Source organism: Stegostoma tigrinum, chromosome 15 (assembly GCF_030684315.1).
Source record: "Stegostoma tigrinum isolate sSteTig4 chromosome 15, sSteTig4.hap1, whole genome shotgun sequence".
NCBI lineage: Eukaryota > Metazoa > Chordata > Chondrichthyes > Orectolobiformes > Stegostomatidae > Stegostoma > Stegostoma tigrinum.
The window spans coordinates 71,604,737-71,629,667 of NC_081368.1; the positions used below are offsets into that span (position 1 = coordinate 71,604,737).

Here is a 24,931-nt window from a genome sequence, read left to right on the forward strand (position 1 = left end):
AAACCTGCCCACTAGTAGATTTCTAATGGGCATGGTTGGGAAGGAGTTCATGAAGAATTCAATGGGTGCTATTCCCACAGTCTTTACTGGGGGTAGTGTAATTTTGAGTCAATTCAAAATCAAGTTATCAATCTGAAATGGTGACTATTTTTCTCTCTGTTGCTTGGCCTGCTGAGCATTTCTATTCCATTCCTATTGCAGATACCTAGCATCAAGAATATTTAACACTTTTGTGCTAACAGTCTACAGTGAACAGAGCAAAAGTCTTCATGGATGAACCAACTGAAGATCAGTGGGAGGGTTACTTTAAGACTTTTAACGCAATACAAAACCAGTTCATACTCCTAAGGGGCAAGAGTTCTACCTGCAAGAAAATAAAATTGCCGTGGGCTATTTAGCAGGTAAGAGGAAACAAAAAATTTAAAATATGTTCAAAAAAACAAAACAGCATTGACATTGGAGCTGGGAAAGATACAAAGAACATCAAACTATTACTAAATAAGTAGCAAGAGCTGTAAAAATACAATATGGAAAGATGTGCAAGGGATATCAAAATCAACACTAGAAATAGTAGTTACAGAAGGAAGAGAGGATGGTCAGGGGGCAACTAAACACCTTGAGAAATGTTACTCATATTGTAATTGAAAATGAGGGAACGACAGACACGTTCGAGTAGCTTCAATACAAAAAGAGATCAGCGTACCAGATTGTCCAAGGAAACTAATTTTGAAACTGTTTATGTTATGTCTCAGCCAGGGTACCTCTACATGAAACTCATTACATCATCACTGCATCGTAGCATGAGATTTGAGCTCATAAAGGCCTCGTACTCCATCGCACCTCAGATCACTTGAAGCATGATGATACTTGACTGGAAGTATGGTCCCAAGAGCTTCCTGTTACTCTAGATATTATGCTCTTTCGGGTCAATAAACATGGAGCTGGAAAAGCTCAGCCAGTCAGACAGCATCCCAGCAGCAGTAAAGTTAAAGTTTTGGGCCAAAACCATCTGTAAATCTCTTCTAAGGATGCCAACCTTGAAGAAGTTTTCCTCCTCCCTCCGAACAGACCTCAGTGAGTTTCTCTCCCACTGATTCCCCTGGTTATCTCCTCTGCCCTGAAGCTCTTCGACCACTAAATGCAGCACCCCCAGAAACTGTTTGCCCTGAGGATTCTCAGCTCCATGCTCACAAGCGTGCATTGACAACTTCTCTCCCTGCAGTCAGCCCTGCCCCAGCTCCGAGCTTCTCTTTCCCAGACCTGCAGGGGCCCATACTCTTCTTTGTCTTCAGAAACATCCACACCCTCAACAAACAATTTTTCTCCAAGTCCTGACGAAGGGTTTTAGCCCAAAACTTTGACCTAAAAACTTTGACCTTCCTGCTCCTTGGATGCTATCTAAGTAGTTCTGTGCTTTCCAACTCCAAGTTTATTGACTCTAGCTTCTAGCGTCTGCAGTCCTTACTGTCTTAATAACAAACATTAGGAATGCTTGTACATAATACTTTAGTTGAAACAAAAATTGGTTTGTTTTTCAATACCATGATATAGATGCCCAGCTTATAGACATAAGACAAATAAGAAGTATGACCAGGGGCTCACTAAATCTAACCTAATTAAGGAGCAGTTAGGGGTAAGCAACAGAGGTTCTTTGCTAACAGCACTCATATTGTAGGAAAAGACAGGTTCCCAGGATGAGACAGATTTTATGCAGGTGTAGGTACACAAACTATAGTTTTTCCATAGCTTTCTGTGTGACCCATTCCTTTACATTGGAAAACTTCACATTACTGCCTTCATTTAAGAAAGGAACAGAAAGAGGGTATTACAGACAGTTAGTCCAACAGTTGCTGTCAGGAATTGCTGGAAGCAATATTCAAGGATAATGGGAATAAATTTATACGTTCAGTTCATCAGAGGCAGCCAGTACAGACTACTAAAAGAGGGTGAAAGATACAACTGATCAATTTCTGTTTGAACAGATGTCTAAAGTAGCTAACAGTGGAATAATTATGAATAGTTAATGTATAGATTCAGGGAAGGCACTTTATGAAATCAACAATTTGTTTTCACATGGTACCTTTAACAGCACATTAAGGGGCATTATAAAACAAGATATGACATTGAGGCAATGACCAAATATCTGCTTAGAGAGCAGCAGGGAGCTGGCACAGTGGCTCAGTGGTTAGCATTGTTGCTTCACAGTATCAGGGACCCAGGTTCAGTTCCAGTCTTGAGCAACTTCCTGTGTGGAGTTTGCGCATTTCTCCTTGTGTCTCTGTGTGGGTTTCCTCTGGGTGCTCCACTTTCCTCCCACAGTCCAAAATTGTGCAGGGTCAGTGGGTTGGCCATGCTAAATTGCCTGAAGTGTCCAGGCATATGTTGGCTGGGTGGATTAGTGATGTGGGTTTACAGGGATACGGTATGGGTGAGGGTTTGGGTGGGATACTCTTCAGCCTCGATATGGGCTGAATGATCTACTGCCACACTTTAATCATATGATTCTGAGATAGGTTTTATTGAGCTTCCAAAACGCTGGAAAGGGAGTTAGAAGTTTTGAAAGTCCACTCCAGATGGCACAGTTGCAAATGACAGAGTGAAACATAAATTGAAACAAAAGACTGTGCATATGGATGAAGGATTTTAAGGGAATCAGGACAGACATGACCTTTGAGTAGCGTGAAAACAAAAATGAGAGCAGCTATAGTTATAACATTTAAAAGCCATTTGGACAAGCACATGAATGGGAAAGATTTAGGGGGATATGAGCCAGCAGTTTAGTTTAATTTGGGAACTTGGTCAGCATGGGCAAGTTGAACCAAATGATCTGTTTCCTTGCCATATGACTGTGAGCATTTTCAAATCTAAGCCTTTCTTAATCGAGAACCAATGTAGGTTAGCAAGTATAGGAATGATGGAAAGGGAACTTGGAATAAGCTGAGACACCAACATGAAGGGTTTGGATAACTTCAAGTCCTTCAATGCCTGAACGTGCGTCTCTGCTCAACCGAATCGTAAGCTCTCCATCAATGCGAGCCCCTTGTTCCATCTCGCAACTCTTCTCCAACCTTCCCCCAAATCATCTGCTGCCATGCTAATATCCATACCTTTGTACTTCCATTTCCAGTAACAGTGGTATGGACATTCGCCCAAATTCCACCCTCCACAAACTTCAGTTCCTCCAAAACCCTTTAGCCCTGTGTCCTAACCCTTACCATATTCTGAAAACCCATCATCCCTCTGCTTGCTGACCAACACTGTAATCGCTGCTGCACTGGGTAACAATGTAAAAATACTCATTCGCATTTTTCTCAATCCTTCCACAACTCCATGGCTCTCTAAACTCCTCTATCCAGAGGACCAAAATTCCCTCAAAGCCATGAGCTGCACAGCAAGTAACTAAGCAGGCCATGTTCTATGAATTCAGTCTCCTCCATTAAAACGTTTCTTAAAATCTCTCTCTTTAATTAAATGTTCAGTTAATCCTCCAAATTTCTTTCTTTGGCTTTGTTCCCATATTTCGGTTGATTCCACTTACCACAAGAGTCTTTTGGGACATTTTGGTGGCATTAAAAACTGGCAGAAAACCTTAAATAAGTGCCATTCTGTCAGAGGAAAGGGATTGCTTTGTGTGAAATAATCTTCACAGGTTAAATGCATGATATAAGCATCTTCTGGACTTCAGCTGACCAATTCGATGTCTCAGGAGAAAAGAAACAATATCAAAAGATGTTGCCCCATTAAAAACAATAAGGTGGCCAAACCCCTCTCAATTTAAGCAAAGATACATCTGCAAGTATAAAGATACTAAATTTACACTGTTCCTTTTGAAGTGATCATTTCAACGGTCCTGCTGATGGCTCACTCAAAGGAGAAAAATAAATGAATCATACCTTAGAATAAAACATACAAGCTTGTAAGATTATAGTACTCCTACATATATACTTTCCTTGGTGCTCATACAGGCCTTGCCACACACTGGGAACAAAGTGTGTTCAATTGAGAAATTATAGCAGTACCATTCCTGGGCTAGAATTTTACAGGAATGAGACATGAGAATGCTAGTTATGAATCTGACATATTTCTGGAAAAATCCATCCGGTTTACACAGGTTCCTTAGTAGAAAGGGATCCCCCCATGTCTAATCAGTCAAGCCAACATGTGACTCCAGCCCACAACAATATTGTCAATTCTCAACTGCCCTGTGCAGCAGCTTTGAAAGATTCTCAGTTCTAGGTGGCTCACTACCTCCTCCTTAAGGTCATGTGGGGGGAGTTAGTGACAGTGGTATTGTCTTTGCACTAGTAATCCAGAGACCAAGGTAACATTCTGGGGGACACGGGTTTGAATCCAACCATGGCAGATGGTAGAGTATGAATTCAATAAAATCCAGAATTTAAAGTCTAACTTTGACCATGAAACCACCATCTATGTCTATTGTTAAAAACGTCCACCTCATTCAGTAACGTCCTGAACTGAAGAAAATTTGGCCTGAATGTGACTCCAGACAAACAGCAAAGTGGCTGATTTTTTTAACTGCCCTCTGAAAGAGCATAGCAAGTTAATAATTGCATCATAGTGCTGAAAAGTCTCAAACATGGTATGAGAGCAAACAGGCCAACTAAGTGTGGCCTGGGAAGTGACAATGACAAACCCGGCCTTCTCGCGTCATCCTTCCTAATATCTAGCAGCTCGTGCCAAATTAGCCAAGATTTCTCAGTCTAGTCAACTTGACAGAGTCATACTCAGAATCACACTTTACAGACAAAGTTTCAGACACCACCACTGGATATGTTCTGTCCCAACAGCAGGATAAGTCCAACAGAGATGGTGACACAGTGACATACAGTCAGGAGGGTAATGCCCTGGAAGTCCTCGACGTTGACTCTGCATCCCATGAAGATAAGATGAACGGTAATACATGGGCAAGGAAAACACCTATTACTTCTACTGCTGCCATCCCTTCAACCTGTCCTCCATGTTGAACACCAGTTGGCAGAAACAGTGGAGGAAGAAAGGGCACAGAACGTACTCTGTAAGGGAGAATTCAATGTCCACCACCAAACATAGCTCAGCAACACCATTAAGAATCCACTAGCTTGGTCTGTAAAGGGAATTGTGGGCTTACCTACACCAGACAGACTGTAACAGCTCAGCAAGGCAGCTCACCACGACCTTCTCTAGGGTAACTAAGGTCAGGCAATAGATGCTGCCCCGGCCAGCAACACCCACAACTCAGGAATGAATTAAAAACATTAGGATTGCCCAACAATGTTGGTCTTATCAGTGATGCTATCACTGCAGAAACAAACAAAGGAAAAATGGCATGATGCCTCCCAGGAGTCAGCTACAACCTCCTAACCTCTTATCAAGCTGGAGGCACTTTCTTAACCCTACCCTCCTATCATCTGGCCTACCCTCATCCTCTTACTCTCCTATAATCTGAATTCACCATTCCTGATCCCTCTTAGGCCTGTTTGAACCCATTATTCATTGCTTTCTACAGGAACCTCATTTGTTTAGTTAATAAATTCTAGAATTTCAATATCGAGTCTTAGAACTGGTCAGAAATGTCAAATCAATTTTATTGTCTCCAATAGGTGCTCGTAATTCCATTGTGCCTGGAAAGACCCTCAATTCAGGATGAGAAGGGGTTAATTCAACTGTTGGAGACAATCCCAATGTGAAGTCTGTTATTTTCTAAACAATACAATTACTTTATTCAGTTTGTTCAGTCAAGAGTCACTCTACGTCATGGGAATAAGAAGGAAACAGAAGCTCGGAAACAAAAGGGATAGCTAAGCCCAAACACAGCTGAAAGCCTGACAAATCAGAACAATTTGGTTCCCAAATCCAACTCGCCAAAATTTATTCTTGCCATTCTACACCCTACATGCTTAAAGGCAAACAATCTCATTTTACATTTCACCACACACCACTAATTTAAACAATTCCAAACCTGCCCTGAACCTGCTCTCAATCCAGGAAAGATGCCGAAGAGAATTAACATGTGACAGTGGTCTATGTTGGGCCTCAATGTGTCAATCTCAATGACTGACTTCCTGGTGAAGAGACCAAGACTAGTCCATCCAGGGTAACAAAGTGTGGAGCTGGATGAACACAGCAGGCCAAGCAGCATCTTAGGAGCACAAAAGCTGATGTTTCAGGCCTAGATCCTTCTGACGTCAGTTTTTGTGCTCCTAAGATGCTCCTTGGCGTGCTATGGTCATCCAGCTCCACACTGTTATCTCGGATTCTCCAGCATCTGCAGTTCCCATTATCTCTGATACAAGTAGTCCATCCAGGTTTGCTTACAATACAAAATTAGGAAGGATAAAGAGGTTCTGAGGGAATTACAAGATAGTCTAAGTTAGTGCAGTACAATATGGGGACTACAAAGTTATTCATTTTGGTGAAAAGACTGAAAAAAACATGATAATAGAACATAGGGCATTACAGCACAGTACATGCCCTTCGGCCCTCGATGTTGTGCCGACCTGTCATACCGATCTCAAGCCCATCTAACCTACACTATTCCATGTACGTCCATATGCTTGTCCAATGATGACTTACATGTACCTAAAGTTGGCGAATCTACTACCGTTGCAGGCAAAGCGTTCCATTCCCTTACTACTCTCTGAGTAAAGAAACTACCTCTGACATCTGTCCTTTATCTTTCACCCCTCAATTTAAAGCTATGCCCCTTCGTGCTCGCCGTCACCATCCTAGGAAAAAAGCTCTCCATATCCACCCTATCTAACCCTCTGATTATTTTATATGTTTCAATTAAGTCACCTCTCAACCGTCTTCTCTCTATTGAAAACAGCCTCAAGTCCCTCAGCCTTTCCTCGTAAGACCTTCCCTCCATACCAGGCAACATCCTACTAAATCTCCTCTGCACCCTTTCCAAAGTTTCCACATCCTTCTTATAATGCGGTGACCAGAACTGTACACAATACGCCAAGTGCGGCTGCACCAGAGTTTTGTACAGCTTCACCATAACCTCTTGGTTCCGGAACTCGATCCCTCTATTAATAAAAGCTAAAACACTGTATGCCTTCTTAACAGCCCTGTCAACCTGGGTGGCAACTTTCAAGGATCTGTGTACATGGACACCAAGATCTCTCTGCTCATCTACACTGCTAAGAATCTTACCATTAGCCCTGTACTTTGCCTTCCGGTTACTCCTACCAAAGTGCATCACCTCACACTTGTCTGCATTAAACTCCATTTGCCACCTCTCAGCCCAGCTCTGCATCTTATCTATGTCTCTCTGCAACCTACAGCATCCTTCGTCACTATCCAACCTACAGCATTCTTCGTCACTATCTTGTACTAATCTTGTACATCAGTCCAACGTGATCAGTATGTAACAAAGTACAAAACTAATTTAATTGCAGCAAGCAATTAAAATTTGAAGTGATTGGTAAAAGAGCCAAAGTGAACCTTACTAATGGAATGAGGAGTTAAAGTCTGGAATTGTCCGAGAAAGTGGTGGAGACAGATTCAGATATGACAATTCAAATAATCTTCCTTTAGAATAGTAATCATTCTGTGATTTGATGCTACATTGGTCTTTACTACAAAGGAGATGGGATTGGAACATAGGAGTGAGAAAATCATGCTGCCAATCCTTAGAGTATTGTGTAGCACATACATAAGGAAAGATTTAATGTCACTGAGATGGTGCAACAAAGGTTCACTTAATTGAACCCTAGGATTAGGAAGGCTCTCTTATATTGAGAGGCTGAGTAAATTGGATTGATGCTGCCTGGGATTTAGATGAACAAGTGTTGATCTCATCAAAAGAAGAGTGGATGGCATAGACAAGAAGTTTCACTGTATAGTTGGACAAGGGAAAGCAAAGGATCACAGCCTCAGGTTAAGGGCTTGATCCTTTAGGAATTAGATAATGAGAATTTTTTTTCATACAGAGGGCAGCAAATCTCTGCCCAGAGAAGGGATAGATGCTCCTTTGTTCCATACAGGTAGGTTTAATGGTAGGTCTATTTTCTGAGGGTGGGAGATTTCAAGACTGGGGGTACATGTTTTATCTGAGGCAAGAGATTTAAAAAATGACATGAGGAGCATTTTTTTTCTACACAGAGGATGTTTTGCGTGTGGAACGAACTTCCTGGAGAGGCAGTGGATGCGGGAACAATTACAGCTTTTAAAAGACACTTAGACAAGTACGTGACTAGTGGAGGTTTGAAGGAATATGGGCGAGAAGTAGGCAAGTGGGACTAGTTTAGTTTGAAATTATGCTCAGCATGGACTGGTTAGACTGAGGGTCTGTTTCTGTGCTTTAGGAGTATGACTAACGGCAATAGATGTTTGTGCTCTCAGGAAAACTAGTTGGAAGTCAAAGCCGAGATTGAAGATCTACTTGGATCTTATTAAAAGCTGACACAAGCTCAAGGTTGAAAATGGCCTCGTCCTGTTCCAAGCTATGCTAAACCTATGTTTATATCAATGCATTCTCGATTGTTTTCACTAACTGCACAGATTGTAAGTTAGAAACAAAAAGGTAAAGATGAGATTTGGTGATTTTTTTTATCCAGTTAAGATTTTAAATAGTTACATAAGAAATACAAACAGATAGTGTCAATGGGACAATATCAATAGGTGTTATAGTCAATTTTTAACAGAGATCCAAGTCATCAGGGGTTGGGGTGATGGAGACCCTGTGGACTATGGGGTCAGTCGATAAGGTTCGATGGAGTCAAGGGACTAATACCATGAGATGCAGTACTTCATTACTCTGAGGATTGAAAGTCCTTCACAAACTCCTGAATTCAGCTCATAAAATGTATGCTAGGAAGAAAAATTAGCCAAGAGACTGCTGGTTTCTGAAGACACCCAACATTAATGTCAACACAATCCAGCAAGCTTCTGACACTGAATCAAGGGAACATAGCCCTTACTGAGTGTGCACCTCAACATGAAAGATGGCAAATACAAGGGAAAATTAAATATAATGAGGTTCCAGCATATAATCAGACACTGAGTCATTTATACTGAGCAATGTCATAGTGAGAAACACAGACCAAAGTCTCAGATTCCACCACAAGGCTACATTATCTTAACTGAGCCATGTAACAACATTACACTTGACCTCTTGGGCCAAAGCAAGTTGAAACAAAAAAAAGTCAATTATTTCCCTCCTAACCCTTGTACGGTCAGGGGTCATTGGAGAAACAACTACATTCCATCGGAAGGGAGGGAGATGAGAGGGAGGACTTAGAAGGGGTGGACGCTAGGAAGTTGTTTCCGTTAGGCGGGTGGACTAGGACCTGTGGGCACAGCCTTAAAATTAGAGGCGGTAAATTTAAAATGGAAATGAGACGACATTTCTTCAGCCAGAGAGTGGTGGGCTTGTGGAATTCATTGCCACCATGTGCAGTGGAAGCTGGGATGTTAGATGCCTTCAAGGCAGAGATTGACAAATTCTTGATCTCACAAGGTATCAAGGGCTACGGGGAGAATGCAGGGAAGTGGAGTTGAAATGCCCATCAGCCATGGTTTAAATGGCGGCGTGGACTTGATGGGCCGAATGGCCTTACTTCCACTCCTATGTCTTATGGCCTTATGGACGGGAGGAGGTGGCATTAGAGTGGAGGGGAGAAGGAAGCATCAGAGACGGAGGTGAGAAGAAAGAGGAGCGGAGGAATGCGTGATCAGGAGGTGGTGAAGGGGAGAGCACAGGGGGCACTGAGCAAGGGTGAGGAGAGGAGGAAAGCAAGGGGTGGTGTGTGCCAAAGGAGAAAGGGTGCGAGCAGGCAAACGAGCGGCCGAGCCAGGGAGGGAGGGCACCAGCCCAGAACGAGGAGGGGGACCCAGAGATGGAGGGAGGACATTAAGGGAGGGTCACGGCGGAGTGGGGTGGGGGCGGAGTGAGGGAGGGTCGCGGAGGGAGGGGAGACGAGGGAGCGAGGGAGGGTCGGGTTTCAGTGGGGTTGACGGTAGGAGAATTGGAGGTGTTGAGGTGGATAGGTCGGTCTGAGGACGGTACGGCGTTCCACCCAGTTGCAGCCTCGAATGCTCGGTGAATAAAACTTTCCCGGGAGCCGCAGCGGATTGCTGAGCTCGGAACTGCCCGTTTTGTGCTCGAAGAAAACACTTGAAACAAAGTTTGTATTAAACTCAGAGAAGCCTGGCCCTTCACTCTGCACCACACAATCCTCCGTCTATCCCTCTGTCCCAGTGCCCCGCTCCTCCACTCACCCATCGCTTCACAGTGTCTCTGCTATACTCTGCCTAACACACTCACTCACCCATCTCCTTTCGGCGTCTCTGCTCCAGCCTCACTCACTGACACTGAGTGACTGACAGCTGCCGCCAGTTAAAGCCCTCGCAAACCGCCTCCTCTCAATAGTGCAAAACAAACCGGAGCAGATTCCATCCCTCGAATTACCACGAGAGAAAGTTTTAACAGAAAGCGCCATTGAATCCGCTCTTGCTGTCAGAACCAGCAGAGACCACAGAACCGGAACACAGAATAGCAGAGAGCCTTACACATATTATTACAAACCCAACATAGCACGGCGGATCACAATTCCAGAACACCAGTGAACATATCAACGCTAAACTATAATTTTAAAATAATCAAGGACATACAACCAAAAGCTGACTCTAGAAGTAAATTCAGTGACTGCCTGGAAGGAGAGATTTTTGGAATGTCACACCTGGCCATGGGTCCAAGAAGCTTGGAAGGGAAAAAAACAGTTTGCAAACTGTGTTAAAATTTGTACTAGGACTATCTCAGAATGAGAATCCCATGGTAAAAATGACAACAGTCTGGCGAGGAGGCATCTTTGCAGTTTCCCCTTTTCTATAATGTGTAGGGACAGGGATTAGAAAAAATCTTCAACCATATATGTTGGTGGTCTGACATCCTACTGTGTACTGAGGTTCACTGCTCCCAGAACAACCATTAAGACACCCCTGAACTTATTGAAACACATAAAATTCTTGGAAGACCTGACAGGTTTAATGTGGAAAGTTTGTTTCCCCTTGTAGACGAGACTAGGACCAGATGGTATACTGTCAGAGTAAGGGGTTGCCTGTTGAAAACAGAGATGAGTATTTTCTTCTCTCTGAAGGTCATAATTCTGTGGAATTCTTCAGAGAGCTACTGAGCCTGGTCTTGTTTTTTTTTAAATCAGTGAGAGAACCAAGGTATAGCAAAAACGCAAAACAATTGAGTTGAGGATTATCACATTAACCATGATCTCACTATATAGAGCAGACTTGATGGGCTGAAAGGCCCACTTTGGCTCTAGTGTCTAATGGTAAATAAAAGGGAAAAGACTTTTGCATTCTGCTGCCAACTTACTTCTGCTGCTTTTCACTGCTAACAGGAATTAGGATAAGTGTTTCAGACAACCTCCAAAATAAAGAAGCTCAAAATTAATTGTTCAAGTATCCACTACTAGGAACATTCACCAATTAGCTTTAAAAATCGACTATTTATTCTTAATGACTAATTCGGGGACTGATCTGTATTTTTCGAAACATTTTTTGGACTTTCATTTCTAATGAGTGTGAATATGTGATGCATTACTGTTTCTTATATTGAGCAATTAATAAACTCAATCTTTTTGTCAATCTCAAGAAAACCTGTTTATATTGGCTCCTTTTAAAAATAGAAGTTCATGTGGTCGGGGAGAAAGGTATACACTAAGAAATACATTGACAAGCAGAAACAGAAATTGCTGGAGAAACTCAGCAAGTCTGGCAATGTCTTTGAAGAGAAACCAGAGTTAATGTTTTGAGTCTAGTACAACTTGTTTTCAGAACTCAAATCAAAACACTAACTCTGTTTTCTCTCCACAGATACTATCAGGTCTACTGGCTTTCTCCAGCAATTTCTATTTTTTGTTTATTTTTCAAATCTCCAGCACCTGCAGTTCTCTGTTTTATCTTCTCACAGTGACCTTGTTGTGAGTAGTCAGAGGGTTGGGTGATGTCAAGGGATGTCAGTCATCCCACCTCATCCCAGATGTTAACCGTTTGAGACATCCTGTTTGGAACTGTAATTAGTTGGAGAAGGTTGCCTGGGTCATAACACAGCACAGTGCTCAGTGGCTAGCACTGCTACGTCACAATGCCATGGACCTGGGCTTAATTCTGTCCTTGGGAAGCTGTCTGTGTGGAGGTTGCATATTCTCCTTGAGACTGGGATTTTTTTTATGGTGCTCCAGTTTCCTCCCACAGTCCAAAGATGTGCAGATTAGGTGGATTTGCCATTGGAAATGCAGGGTTATAGAGATATGGCAGGGGGATGGGTCTGGGTGGGATGGTCTTCAGAGTGCCAGTGTGGACTCAATGCGCTGAATGGCCAGCTTCTACACTGTAGGATTCTACAATCAAAGCACCAATACAAACCAACATCAATCCTGCCCTAGCATACCAGCAGAGCACAATCCAGCACAGGAGCAACATTTACAAAAATTAGCACAAACTGTGCTTTGCTGCCACTGTCTCCATCCCTCTCCCTGACAATTCTGAAAACTAACTTCACGATATTCATGTCATTGTTGACCCTGATACCAGCTTCTGAACAGAGCTTTGAACCATCACCAAGTTCATCAAGTTTCATCTCCACAACATCACTTGTCCACTTCTGATGTCAGAGCACTTTCTCATCTTTCTGTAATTGGTACATTCAATTAATCTGATCAGTGCTAACAGTTGTTGATAGTTAAAATAAAAGCAAGTGCAGGTCTACTTCATAGATTTTTCGCTGAGATAAGAACCATTTCTCATTTCTCTTTTCATTTCCATAGCAGCAGGGAGTGAGAAAGTCACAACCATTCTGACTCACTCTGCACTTCAAAATTGCAGATTACGCTTATAACTCTCACATTTTTTTTATCTTTAGTTTCAGGTTGCCTTTACAGCACTAAAAATTTACTCAATTTCAGCTTCACTTCTGGTACTTTGTTTAATGTGGCAAATTTGATGTTGGCCACCAATTGAACAGGTGGAGTTTACATGATTATGGAAAACCAGTTTATACAACAGGAATAAATATATTCGTCAAACTACTGCTCTCCCATCTTCTACTCTCCATAAACCCAAGATTTTACAAATCTTTGCTACTTGTGTGTTCTCTTGCACTAAATTCCATTCATCTGTCATCCACACTCACTAAGTAACATTGGGTTAGAGTTAAGGAATCTCTCCCTTTTTAAGTTATCATACTTGGTCTCAAATCTCTCCATGAACTTGCCCTGCCCTATCACTGAATCTTCTTCAGTTTCACAACCCACCAAATTGTGCGCTCCTCTAATTCTGGCCTTGTGACCATCCCTGGTTTTGGTTGTTTCATTATTATCCGCCATGACCTCAGCTGTCATGGTCCTAATTCCTTCTGGAATTCACTCCATAAATACCCCCTGCCTTTTCCCCTCACTTCCCTCCTTTATCATACCCTTTAAAACCAATTTGCCACATCATTTGACCTCGTTTCCCCACATGATTGTGTCATAGTTTGCTTTGTAATATTCCTGGTAATTGACTTGGGCATCTCGTTAAGTCAGTTGTGCTCTGTAAGTACCAATTTTCATTGTTAATTTGAAACAAAAAAAAATTCATCCATTTCTGAATGTCAAGCAAGCAATGTGGCTAATCCGAGATGTTGCAGGCATTATGTTGTCATGAGCATACACATGTAAACTGATGTGTACTGAGATCAGAAGATCATGAGAATTAGGAATAGGAGTCAACCATTTGGTCCATTAATTTGCTTCGCCATACAATATGATCACGGTTGATCTGATTGTGGCCTTTTCACTCTTCTGTCTGTGCCCCATTTTCCTAGACTCTCTTGTCTCTCTTGAATAGCTTGACGTTGGTATGGTGACCTCACGCCTGGCGCATCAAGCTTCCAGTGTGGTGCAATGGCTTTCCAATGTGGCATGGCAATCTCCCAGCCTGACACTGCAGCCTCCTCCAGTAGGGGCCTCCCAGCATGACATGGTGAGTTTCCAGCATCCCACAGTACCCTCCAGGTGTGGCAAGTCACTGGCACAGTGTGGAGCTAGAGCCCAGTGCAGACTAGAAGCTAGTTGCCAGTGTGGTCTGCTGTAATGAAACTTAATTTCTGCAATGCTGAACATTTCATTTCTGTATTGTCTAAAATCTTGTAACTAAAGAAGCTGTGTCTAAATAATTTTGTATCTAAATTGGAGTTGTAATTGGCGACATACAAACTTTCCACTATACTCATGGAGTATATGTGACAGCAAAGGCTATTCTAAGTTTTACCTCCAAACATTTGTCTAATGCAGCCTTGAATATACAAAATGACCTCCACTTCCATTGCTCTCTGTTGAGAAAGAGCTGGAGGTGAACAATGTGTTTCACTGTGTGCAAGGCTTCAGAAACATCAAAAGGAAGAACAATGTGCATTTTTAGAGCACCATTCATGATGACTGAAAGATACTAAGTGATGGTGATTAAATGTGGACTACAAATTTACAAATTCCATTGTCTAATCTCTAATACCTGGGACTTTCATGGAATGAAATTATTTCAAAAAATGGCAAAACTGCCTTTAAAATGGCCACAATAATCAGCTGATCACAGTTTGGGCAAGTTTCACAAGGCACTAAAACAAGTTAAATCAGTCAGTGCCAAGATACTGAAAATTAAAAAAAGGATACCTACAACATGTATTACTTCTGATGAATCAAGACATCAACAAAGCTTCTGAGGTCTCAGGTTAAAATTTTACATCTCAATCTCAGCATAAGGACTTTAAACTGCATGTATTTTGAAGAAGAGTCAATCCAGACTTGAAAAGTGAACTCTGTTTCTACCTCTACAGAGTCTGCCAGACCTGCTGAGTTTCACCAGTTTTCTCTGCACTTGCATCACAAAATCATTATGTGCTCATGAATAATAACATATAAATGGTTTACCAGTCAGCCTAATTAACCAATGGGCAGTTTCCTTCAGCACAATGGGACTCAGTTTCCCCACCAGCAGGAACAGAATGTGTGGCCTCCCTGTGATTATACAGGGCCACCTTCCCTGTAGATCATTCAGTGAGCTCCCTTAAATCCAAACTGATATCAGTGTTATCTAGTTAGTATAACATAGGACCTAGGCAGAGCAAATGGAACCAATGGTTTGGTTTACTGCTATGAGGGTATGGGAGGAAGAGATCGGCCTTATTGAGCTCAGAGTAGGAATGAAGGGACAGCAGGGAAACTGGTTCAGCACTGGGGTAGAGGAAAGATTTAGAGGAAGTGTGGCATGATTTGAGCTTGAGGAAGGAAGAGATGTAGCAGAGGTAGCTGACTGGAGATCTAGCAACCAATTAGTTCATGAGTTTCCCGGTATTTGCTACTGGAGGTGAGAATGGTAGAACAACAAAGAGCATGGGGTGGTACAGTGGCTCAGTGGTTATCAGCAGCACCAGGGACCAGGGTTCAATTCCATCCTTGGGTGGCTGTCTATGTGGAGTTTTCACATTCTCTCCATCTGCATGGCTTACCTCCCACAGTCCAATGATGTGCAGGCTAGATGGATTGGCAATGCTAATAGTGCCCATAGTGTCCAGAAGTGTGTAGATTAGGCGGGTTAAATAGGAATAGGTCTGAGTAGGATGCTCTGAGGGTCAGTGTGGACTTGTTGGGATGAAGGGCCCGTTTCCACACTGTAGGGATTCTATGATTCTTAACTAGTGAAGAGGGATTTAAGATGATGGTTTGCAACAGGAGAAAAGGTTATCACCGTTTTGTAGACGACCCTGGCAAACTGAGCAGTTTTACCATCAAGAGTGAGATATGTTGGTGACGTACACAATCTGTTCCAGCAATGAACAGCAGTAAAGACTTGTATCAGAGATAATGGGAACTGCAGATGCTGGAGAATCCAAGGTAATAAAGTGTGAAGCTGGATGAACACAGCAGGCCAAGCAGCATCTCAGGAGCACAAAAGCTGACGTTTCGGGCCTAGACCCTTCATCAGAGAGGGGAATGGGGTGAGGGTTCTGGAATAAATAGGGAGAGAGGGGGAGGCGACCGAAGATGGAGAGAAAAGAAGATAGGTGGAGAGGGGAGTATAGGTAGGGAGGTAGGGAGGGGATAGGTCAGTCCAGGGAAGACGGACAGGTCAAAGAGGTGGGATGAGGTTAGTAGGTAGGAAATGGAGGTGCGGCTTGGGGTGGGAGGAAGGGATGGGTGAGAGGAAGAACAGGTAGGGGAGGCAGAGACAGGCTGGGCTGGGTTTGGATGCAGTGGGGGGAGGGACGAACTGGGCTGGTTTTGGGATGCGGTGGGGGAAGGGGAGATTTTGAAGCTGGTGAAGTCCACATTGATACCATTGGGCTGCAGGGTTCCCAAGCAGAATATGAGTTGCTGTTCCTGCAACCTTCGGGTGGCATCATTGTGGCATTGCAGGAGGCCCATGATGGACATGTCATCTAAAGAGCGGGAGGGGGAGTTGAAGTATACTGTATCCATTGTACCCGGTGTGGCTTCCACTACATTGGGGAAACCAAGCGGAGGCTTGGGGACCGCTTTGCAGAACACCTCCACTCGGTTCGCAATAAACAACTGCACCTCCCAGTCGCAAACTATTTCAACTCCCCCTCCCATTCTTTAGATGACATGTCCATCATGGGCCTCCTGCAATGCCACAATGATGCCACCCGAAGGTTGCAGGAACAGCAACTCATATTCCGCTTGGGAACCCTGCAGCCCAATGGTATCAATGTGGACTTCACCAGCTTCAATATCTCCCCTTCCCCCACCGCATCCCAAAACCAGCCCAGTTCATCCCCTCCCCACACTGCATCACACAAACCAGTCCATCTCTTCCCCTCCCCCCACTGCATCCCAAACCCAGCCCAGCCTGTCTCTGCCTCCCTAACCTGTTCTTCCTCTCACCCATCCCTTCCTCCCACCCCAAGCCGCACCTCCATTTCCTACCTACTAACCTCATCCCACCTCCTTGACCTGTCCGTCTTCCCTGGACTGACCTATCCCCTCTCTACCTCCCCACCTATAACTCTCCTCTCCACCTACCTTCTTCTCTCTCCATCTTCGGTCCGCGTACCCCTCTCTCCCTATTTATTCCAGAACCCTCACCCCACCCCCCACTCTGATGAAGGATCTAGGCCCGAAACGTCAGCTTTTGTGCTCCTGAGATGCTGCTTGGCCTGCTGTGTTCATCCAGCTTCACACTTTATTATCTTAGCAGTAAAGACTTGTCTGTTTAAATCTGTATCACTTAGACTTAAAACAGTAGGGTTGAGAACTATACCAAGGAAACAACCAAACCTAGAGTGATGAGCAGGAGAAGGTCACGGCTCTTCAAGCTGCTCAGCCAACTCGTCAAGATCAACAAGCCTGGTCTGATGCTTCCACATTCTCAGTTACCCTGATAGCCTTTCAGGTCCATGTTTATCAAGAACCTATCTACATATCCCTTAAAAATATTTAAATATTCTGCTTCCACTGTGTCTTGAGGAAGACTGTTCCAAAACTCACAACCATCTGTGAAAAGGATCTTTAAGCCATCTTTGTTTTAAATGGGTGACCACTTATCTTCACACAGTGACCCCTGGTTTTAGATTGTCCGCAATTGTATATTCATCCAAATTCTATATCTTCCACAGGTCTAACCTCTCTCCAATTCTTCACTTACCACAATTCTATATTCTCCTCTGGATCTAGATTCTCATCCATGTCTAAATTCTCCTCCAGTTCTAGATTCCTTGTGAGACATAACAGGTGTATAATAGATTAGTAGCTGCAAAAATATCATTGTGAATGGAAGCTACAAGAATAAACACATGGGAAATCAGAAAGATAGTTTGTAAGTGAATGGGAGAGAAATTTCTCCAAAGCACAGGCACAAAGGGATTCGTGTTTTGTATGGGAGGGACATTAATGTAAAGTGGTAGAAGAACGTGGAGAATTCTATGTAAAACATTAATCCTTCGGGATATTCCATCATCAATAAAGCTAAACACAGGGGCTTATTATACGAAGAGACCAAGTTTCCATGAGAACTGATGCAGGAGGTACTCATTCTAATTCAAGCTCCATTCTTCGTGTTCATTTGTATTGCTGTCATGGTGACTTATTTTCTAGGCCTCTTTACCAAAGATCCAAAGGACTGGACAAAGGTTATAAACAACAAAAAAGTGACCCCAGTTACACTGAGCCAGCTACCATGGAAACAGTCACTGAACAATCCCGACACCAAGCCTCTGTATTTCCATTGGATCAGAATATTAACTTCTCATAGCTGACATCTCCCTTCATTTCCTCAATGGACTAGGCCTGCTTCCTGCAGATCTCAGCTACACAATTTCTCATAATTCAATCCAGAGCTGTGGGGATGCAGAGTTAGCATAGGGATGGATGTCAGGGAGATTGGAAATGACAAGAGCCTTTTAGAACAGTTACTTTAGAGTCAGGGCTTGGGCTAAAATGAAAAAGTGGATTTTGTTCAATTTAGTTTAGCAGATTCGCTACCTTATACTAAGGAGGCCAAACACCGATTGGGTGCCCACTCTACAGAGCGCCTCCCCGCAATCTGAGCTTCACCATCACTTGTCATTTTAATTTTCACCTCACCACCACACTATGCTCTCTCAACCCTCCATATTATCTAAGTGTAGTTCTAAGTTAACTCGACAAAAAATTCATCTTTTAATTAAGCTCTCTCTATCTTTCTGTGCTCAACAGTGAGTTCATCAACTTCCAACTGTCATCTTTGTCTTCATTTTGGCTCCTTTCTTTTTACAAGTTCCAGTTTAACTTTTGATACTGTCCTGTTTTAAACTTTTAGTAAGAATTCACCATTCTGCCATTTGTTCTTCTTCTTTCCTCACTTGTTCCATTCCCAATCCCTTCAGCTTCACCTACCAATTCCTTTGACATAACCTCTCCCATCTTCCCTCTTCTTCTTTTTGTATTTGCCCATTTCACTTATAGAGTCATAGAGTCTTAAAGCATGGAAACAGAGCCTTTGGCCCAACTCATCTCTATTGACCACATTTCCTAAACTGAGCTGTCTCATTTGCCTGTGTTTGGCCCATATCCCTCTAAACCTTTCCTATCCATGTACCTGTCCAAATATCTTTTAAATGTTTTAATTGTAACAGCCGTAACCACTTCCTTTTGCAGTTCATTCCATACACGCACCACACTCTGCATGAAAATGTTTCCGCTCAGGTTTCTTTTAAATCTTGCCCCTCTCACCTTAAATCCATGCCCTCTAATTTTGGATTCCCCTACCCCTGGAAGAAAACCTTGGCTATTCACCTTATCCATCCTGCTCAATATTTTATAAACCTCCAAAGGTCAACCCTCAGCCTTCAGTGCCCCATGGAAAAAGTCCCAAATTATCCATCCTCTCCTTATACCTCAAACCTTCCAGCACTGGCAACATACATTAAACAGCTGCATTTCGAACTTTTTCCAGTCACCTTGACAGATCATTTACCTGGAGCTTTGGGCAAGATTTTAACTCTACAGATAGGGGACTTAGTTGGGAAATCTCCTCGCTTGGTGTACATGCTATGCGTACAGTGCTTTTGCTCTCGGGTTTTTGCATTCTGAATACGGTCAAATCCACCTCCTTCAGATACAGATCAGAGGCAGTAGTATTAATGCCATGTGCTCAGTGGGCTGTTTGGAGGGCATGCCTTGGTTCTCTGCACCTTCAACTCAGTTCCAGACTTCATCCCTCATGCTCCATCCCCTGATCCATTACTGTAATACATCCATTCCAAATCATGCCTCCACTATTTCTGCAGCCATTGCTGAGGCAGAAGGCCACCAGCGTAGAGTTGCAGACACAAGGAAATACTACCAAAAGACACAGTTATCAAACTTGTAGTATGTTTCGGAACTTCAAGATCAGTTTTCTATTTGAAAAAAGAAGAAGAACAGATTTCCAGAAGCTCCTGAGAAAGTAATTTATGGTTGATTTGAAAGGGGCTGGATCTTAAAAGAGGCATGGGTAGCTCAGGCACGTTGATTGCCAAATATTCGGAAGCTACGTGAATATAACTGATGTGACCCAAGTAAGAGAGTGTTTGTAGATATGTGCCTTGTTGATATTAACCAGAACCAGGAACCTTAGGTGGACTATGACTGATGGTCAACGTGCAGAGTTAAATAAGTTGGAAAATGAAATCCTACATTGAGAAGAATGCGAGATTATACATAGTTGCACGTTTGAATGGGGAGCGATGCAACTGTGAGTGGATGCTAAAGCTGAGAGATTTATCCATCATTTAAAAGTGCCATTGGCCTATTAATTTATGCATCGTTTGTGGTGGTTTGATTTGTCTTAAAAAGAAAGCGATAAATCGCGGGAACTTGTTAGTAATTTCTTCATGTGGGGGATTCCTCGGTAAATTCAGTAACAGTCAATTGGTGGCAGCCTACAGCATCAGCAGTCTGGAATCTGAGTAAACGTTCCTGGTGATTCTGTCTGCTTGGCTCTGACAGGAGGGCCTGAAAGCAAGCTTTGTCTTTGTGTTGAAAGACTCAACAACCTTCCTGATGTGCAAGTGTTTGGCCAATTGTACAATATTGTTTATATTTTCAGCAGCAACTTGCAGGGAGCTAAACATACAAATGTTAAACATAATTTCCTTTTATTTTGTCTTGAAGATTGCTAGTTATGTAAGCCAGGATCCCATAGACTTCGCTAACCAGTCTCTCAATAGGCTGCACTTATTGTGAATGTCACCTTTAGGGTACGCAGTGATGACAGCTGCCAAAAGGTGGCACCAACCATGTGATCACAGCGTGATGTGGAATCAATCTCCTGGCCATCCACTCACAGAAATTAATAGGTATTTTATCTCCTGCTATGATGATCGGAATTTAGAAGGCTGGAAGTAATAAAGCTGACAAATCACAGTAAAATTGGACAAACCTCTGGATTTGGGTTGTTTGTTTCACTAGATGTGGGAGGCTGTCTTTGTAACTGAAGAAATTCTGCTCAGAGTGAACAGACAGTATGACAGACTGTCTATGCTCCAGCACATCCTGATGAAGAAAGCTGTCTCCCATGAAGAGAGATCACTGGCCCCTCTGTGCATGTATCTGCAGCCATTTTGGAATTTAGAGTAATAGCTCTGTCCTCAATATGGATTGCCATCTTCAAAGATCGACCCAGCTCCCTCAATAACTGCACACTCATGATAGCTGTAGCATTAAGTCCATACTGCCTCACCCTATCCCTTCTGCCAACATGTATCCCTGTCTCAGCTCCAGGCGGCCAATTCCTCACAGTTCAGTGAAACTTCAGGTAAGTATGGGGTAGCTGCGAAAATGTTTCAAATTCCATCAGCAGGTCAAGGGAACAATTCTGCAGCTAAGCTGAAACTAAATCAATGATAGAATCCCTACAGTGTGGAAACAGGCCATTTGGCGCAAAAGGTCCATACCACCCCTCCAAAGAGCATCTCATCCTGGCTCATTCCTCTATCCCTGCATTTCCCCATGCCTAATCCATCCAACCTTTACATCCATGGACATTACACGCAATTTAGCAAGGCCAATCCGCCTACCCTGCCCATCTTTGGACTGTGAGTGGAAACCAGAGTACCCAGAGGAAACTCACGGAGACATGGGGAGAACATGCAAACTCCACACAGACAGTCGCCTGAGGGTGTAATTGAAGCCGGGTCACTGGCGCTGTCAGCCACTGCCCCCAACCACTGTAAGGAGAGCTGCTGGGGGACTATCATGTTGCTGGATGTGAGCTCAGTTGTGGGAAGTGAGGAGAGACCCCAGGCAACAGCATGTTGTTCAGTGATGGTGACATTGGCATTACCTCAGAATCATGCACTGGCACTAAAAGCTATCAGCTCTACATGCTGCTGATGGGGGAGCTGTGATCAGAATAACACTGTCCCAAGATGATGTCCTCTGTACTTCCCATTGGAAGTGTGCACTTAATTCCGAGACCCAACTTTTTACACTTCTGAGGCTACTAAGTGATTAATGATTGGAGCTACAGGACCCCAATTCTACCCCCATCCTTCTATGTTCTTGTATCAACAGCAATATTGTAAGTGTACCTAACATAATAAACGTTCTAATCATACTTAAGCACCTAAATTCTCATTTCTTAAATAATTATTTCTACAAAAATGATCTAAATATATAGATTGTCATATAATAATTTTGTTCCCCTTTCAACCACACCATATCTCTGTTGGCAGCAGCCATCAAGAGGTTTTCCAGCTACAGTTTGTTGGTGCTCTTCATTCGCAAACAGGGAAATGCCTTTATCGGTGAATGTTCTCCTTACCATCTCGGGGATGAATGTCAGGTGTTGCAAACATCCAAGCCATGAATATGACATATCAGCTGTCCTTATTTTCATAGCACGAGCAGTCACATTCTCCATGGTGTCCTGGCTAGTATTCACTCCTCAACTAAATTCACAGATTAAAGGGTCATTAGCCTCCATTTCAGTCACCCCGAGCAGAATGCCACAACCAGACACATATTCCCCTCCTCTCCTTTGTCAGCATTCCATGTGGACTATTCCCTCTGGAGCACCCTGGCCCACTCCTCTTTCACTCCTATCCCTAGCCCCCTTCCCATTCCAACTTCCCATGCAATCCCAGAAGGTGCAACACCTGCCCATTTACGTTCTCCCTCCTCACTATCCAAGGCCCGAAACATTCTTTCTCGGTGAGACAGTGATTTACCTGCATTTCACTCAGTCTAGTGTACTGCATCCACTGCTCACAATGTGATCTCTTCCACATTGAGGAAACAAAGCATTGAATGGGTGACCATTTTACACAACACTTATATTCTGTCCACAAAAGAAAAGACACTGATCTACTGGTTGCCTGCCATTTCAAAACAATTCCCTGTTCCCTGGCCAGTATCTCTATTTTGGACTCGCTGCAATGCTTCAGCGAAACTCAGCACAAGCTGGAAGAAAATCATCTCATTTTCCGTTTGGGGACCTTCAGACCTCAGTATACTTTCATTAATGTTACGGCTTGACACCTTCTCCCATGCCTTTTACCCAACTCCAAATCCCAGATCTTGTCATACTATCAGCATAGCCAACACATTTTCAACTACTGATAGTCCCCATTATCAGCTTTTCTTTCTCCCTACCTTACATTATTGATTCCATTGTCTGCCTAACTCATTCGCCCTCTATCTGTGCTTCACTTTCACCTCTCTGCTCACTACCATCTCCTCCGAGCCCCTGTCTTCAACATGTATGATACATTTTCCCAACTACTACTTAGTTCTGTAAAAGGGTCACTGGGCTTAAAATGGTAACTGTTCTTTCTCTCCACTGATGCTGCCAGATCTGCTGAGTTCCTCCGGCAATTTTCTGCTTTAATTTCAGATTTCCAGCAGCTGCATTTTTTGTGAATTTACAGACTATCAGGTTGTTATTATACCATTCCTCTCTGTGGCATTTTATTGTGTACTAAACTGAATGCTTTGTTCCAACAAGGATACCTTTGGCAAATGTTCTGCACACTTCTGAAAGGCCTTGGAATATCCTGAAGTTGGGAAGGAAGATATTTAATGCAAGACTGTCTTTCATGTGCTTTGTTGCTGGCTTTTTGCTGATGTTTTTCAGATTATGTCTAAAGTTACATTTTTACTGCATACTTCTCAAGAGATCACTATTAAACTTGTTGAAAAAGAGTTCCAAACACTTCATTTGTTTAATATTTGAACAATGTGAACACACCCTGGACACCATGTGGTAAAATGCAAACACTTTCAATCGTCTGAATTCTAGCTCAATTTATCCTTTCCCTTCTTGCTCTATCAGGCCGATTCAGTTTGCTATTCTCTCCAACCTCCTGAAACACCACCCAATACATCTCCCTCTGCAACGTTTTCCATCAGCTCCTTATTCCAGCCCCCCAACCCCCAACACCTGGTTCACCCTCCCACCCACCTTCTTTGGTGATTGAGTGTCTGGGGAACTGAAAGCAATTGATGGACGGCTTCTCTAAGAAAGAGAAAATAGGGGAGTGGGTTACAAAAAGATCAGCCACTGTGGTATCGATTGGCTGGAATGAATAGGTGGGCTGGATGGTCTCCTCCTGCTCCTACTTCCTCTGTTCTTACATACAAATACTTCAAAATGCATGGGTATTGTCCTTTTCTAGTTCATTCATGCCTGTGTCCTGCCCTAGGCAGCAATTTCACAGTGAAAATAAAACAGCAACAATACAAAGGCTTCATGAGCTTGGGGTAGTGTATGAGGGAGGTATTTCCAATCAGTTACCTGAGTTTGGACTAAAATTTGTTTAATTTGCCTGTTTTGAAACCCTCAGTCGACAGGTTAATCCAGTTATTTGTTCAATGCATGCAGGGGCCATTTAAAAGAGCTTTTTTTTAAAAATGGACTGTGCATTGTTAATGCAGCCAGCAAAGACATCACAGAGGCAGTGCTGACCCCATATCCCCAGCAATGTCTTCTGGCTATTCTCCACACCCTGCCAGTGTCCAGACCCCACCCCAACCTTTGCTGCACACCTCACCACTCCACTCAGAGAGTGGGATTACAGAACTCTTTCCATGGTGAAACCACACGCTAGCAGGTCAGTAGGGTGTAGTGTGTGTGCAGATTGACAGTCACCCTCAGGGGCTAGAGTGCAAAACTGTGGTTCTGCTTGTGTATGGTAACTGCACGACTGAGCTGAAACATTGCCAATAACTAAGCTTTCTCGCCCAACCTTCAACATTTGGGCTTCTCTCTCTGTCTCTCCCCTAAGCTGCTGACTCTCCCTCTTCCTGCAAGGTGCTGATCTATCTCTGATTTAGTGAGCCGGCCTCATTATTACCCATTATTATTGTCCCTGCATTTCCTGAGGCAGCCAGCAGTGGGAACCTTTATACACCTGACGAACTTTGTCTATTTTTGTTTCTCATTAAACCCTGGGTCA

The 24,931-nt window shown here is 43.2% G+C and overlaps 1 protein-coding gene across 2 annotated transcripts in view; it reads right to left on the bottom strand.

The window, feature by feature from the left end:
• The window catches only part of LOC125458631 (proteolipid protein DM alpha), a 49,400-nt gene extending 38,938 nt beyond the window's left edge, over positions 1-10,462 (bottom strand). The window contains exon 1 of one of the 2 annotated variants that reach the window (XM_048544051.2): positions 10,275-10,462. In XM_048544051.2, the coding sequence (XP_048400008.2) occupies positions 10,275-10,278 (4 nt within the window). In that variant the 5' untranslated portion in view covers positions 10,279-10,462. The other variant, XM_048544052.2, reaches the window with a different exon arrangement.
• Positions 10,463-24,931: the final 14,469 nt, after the last annotated feature.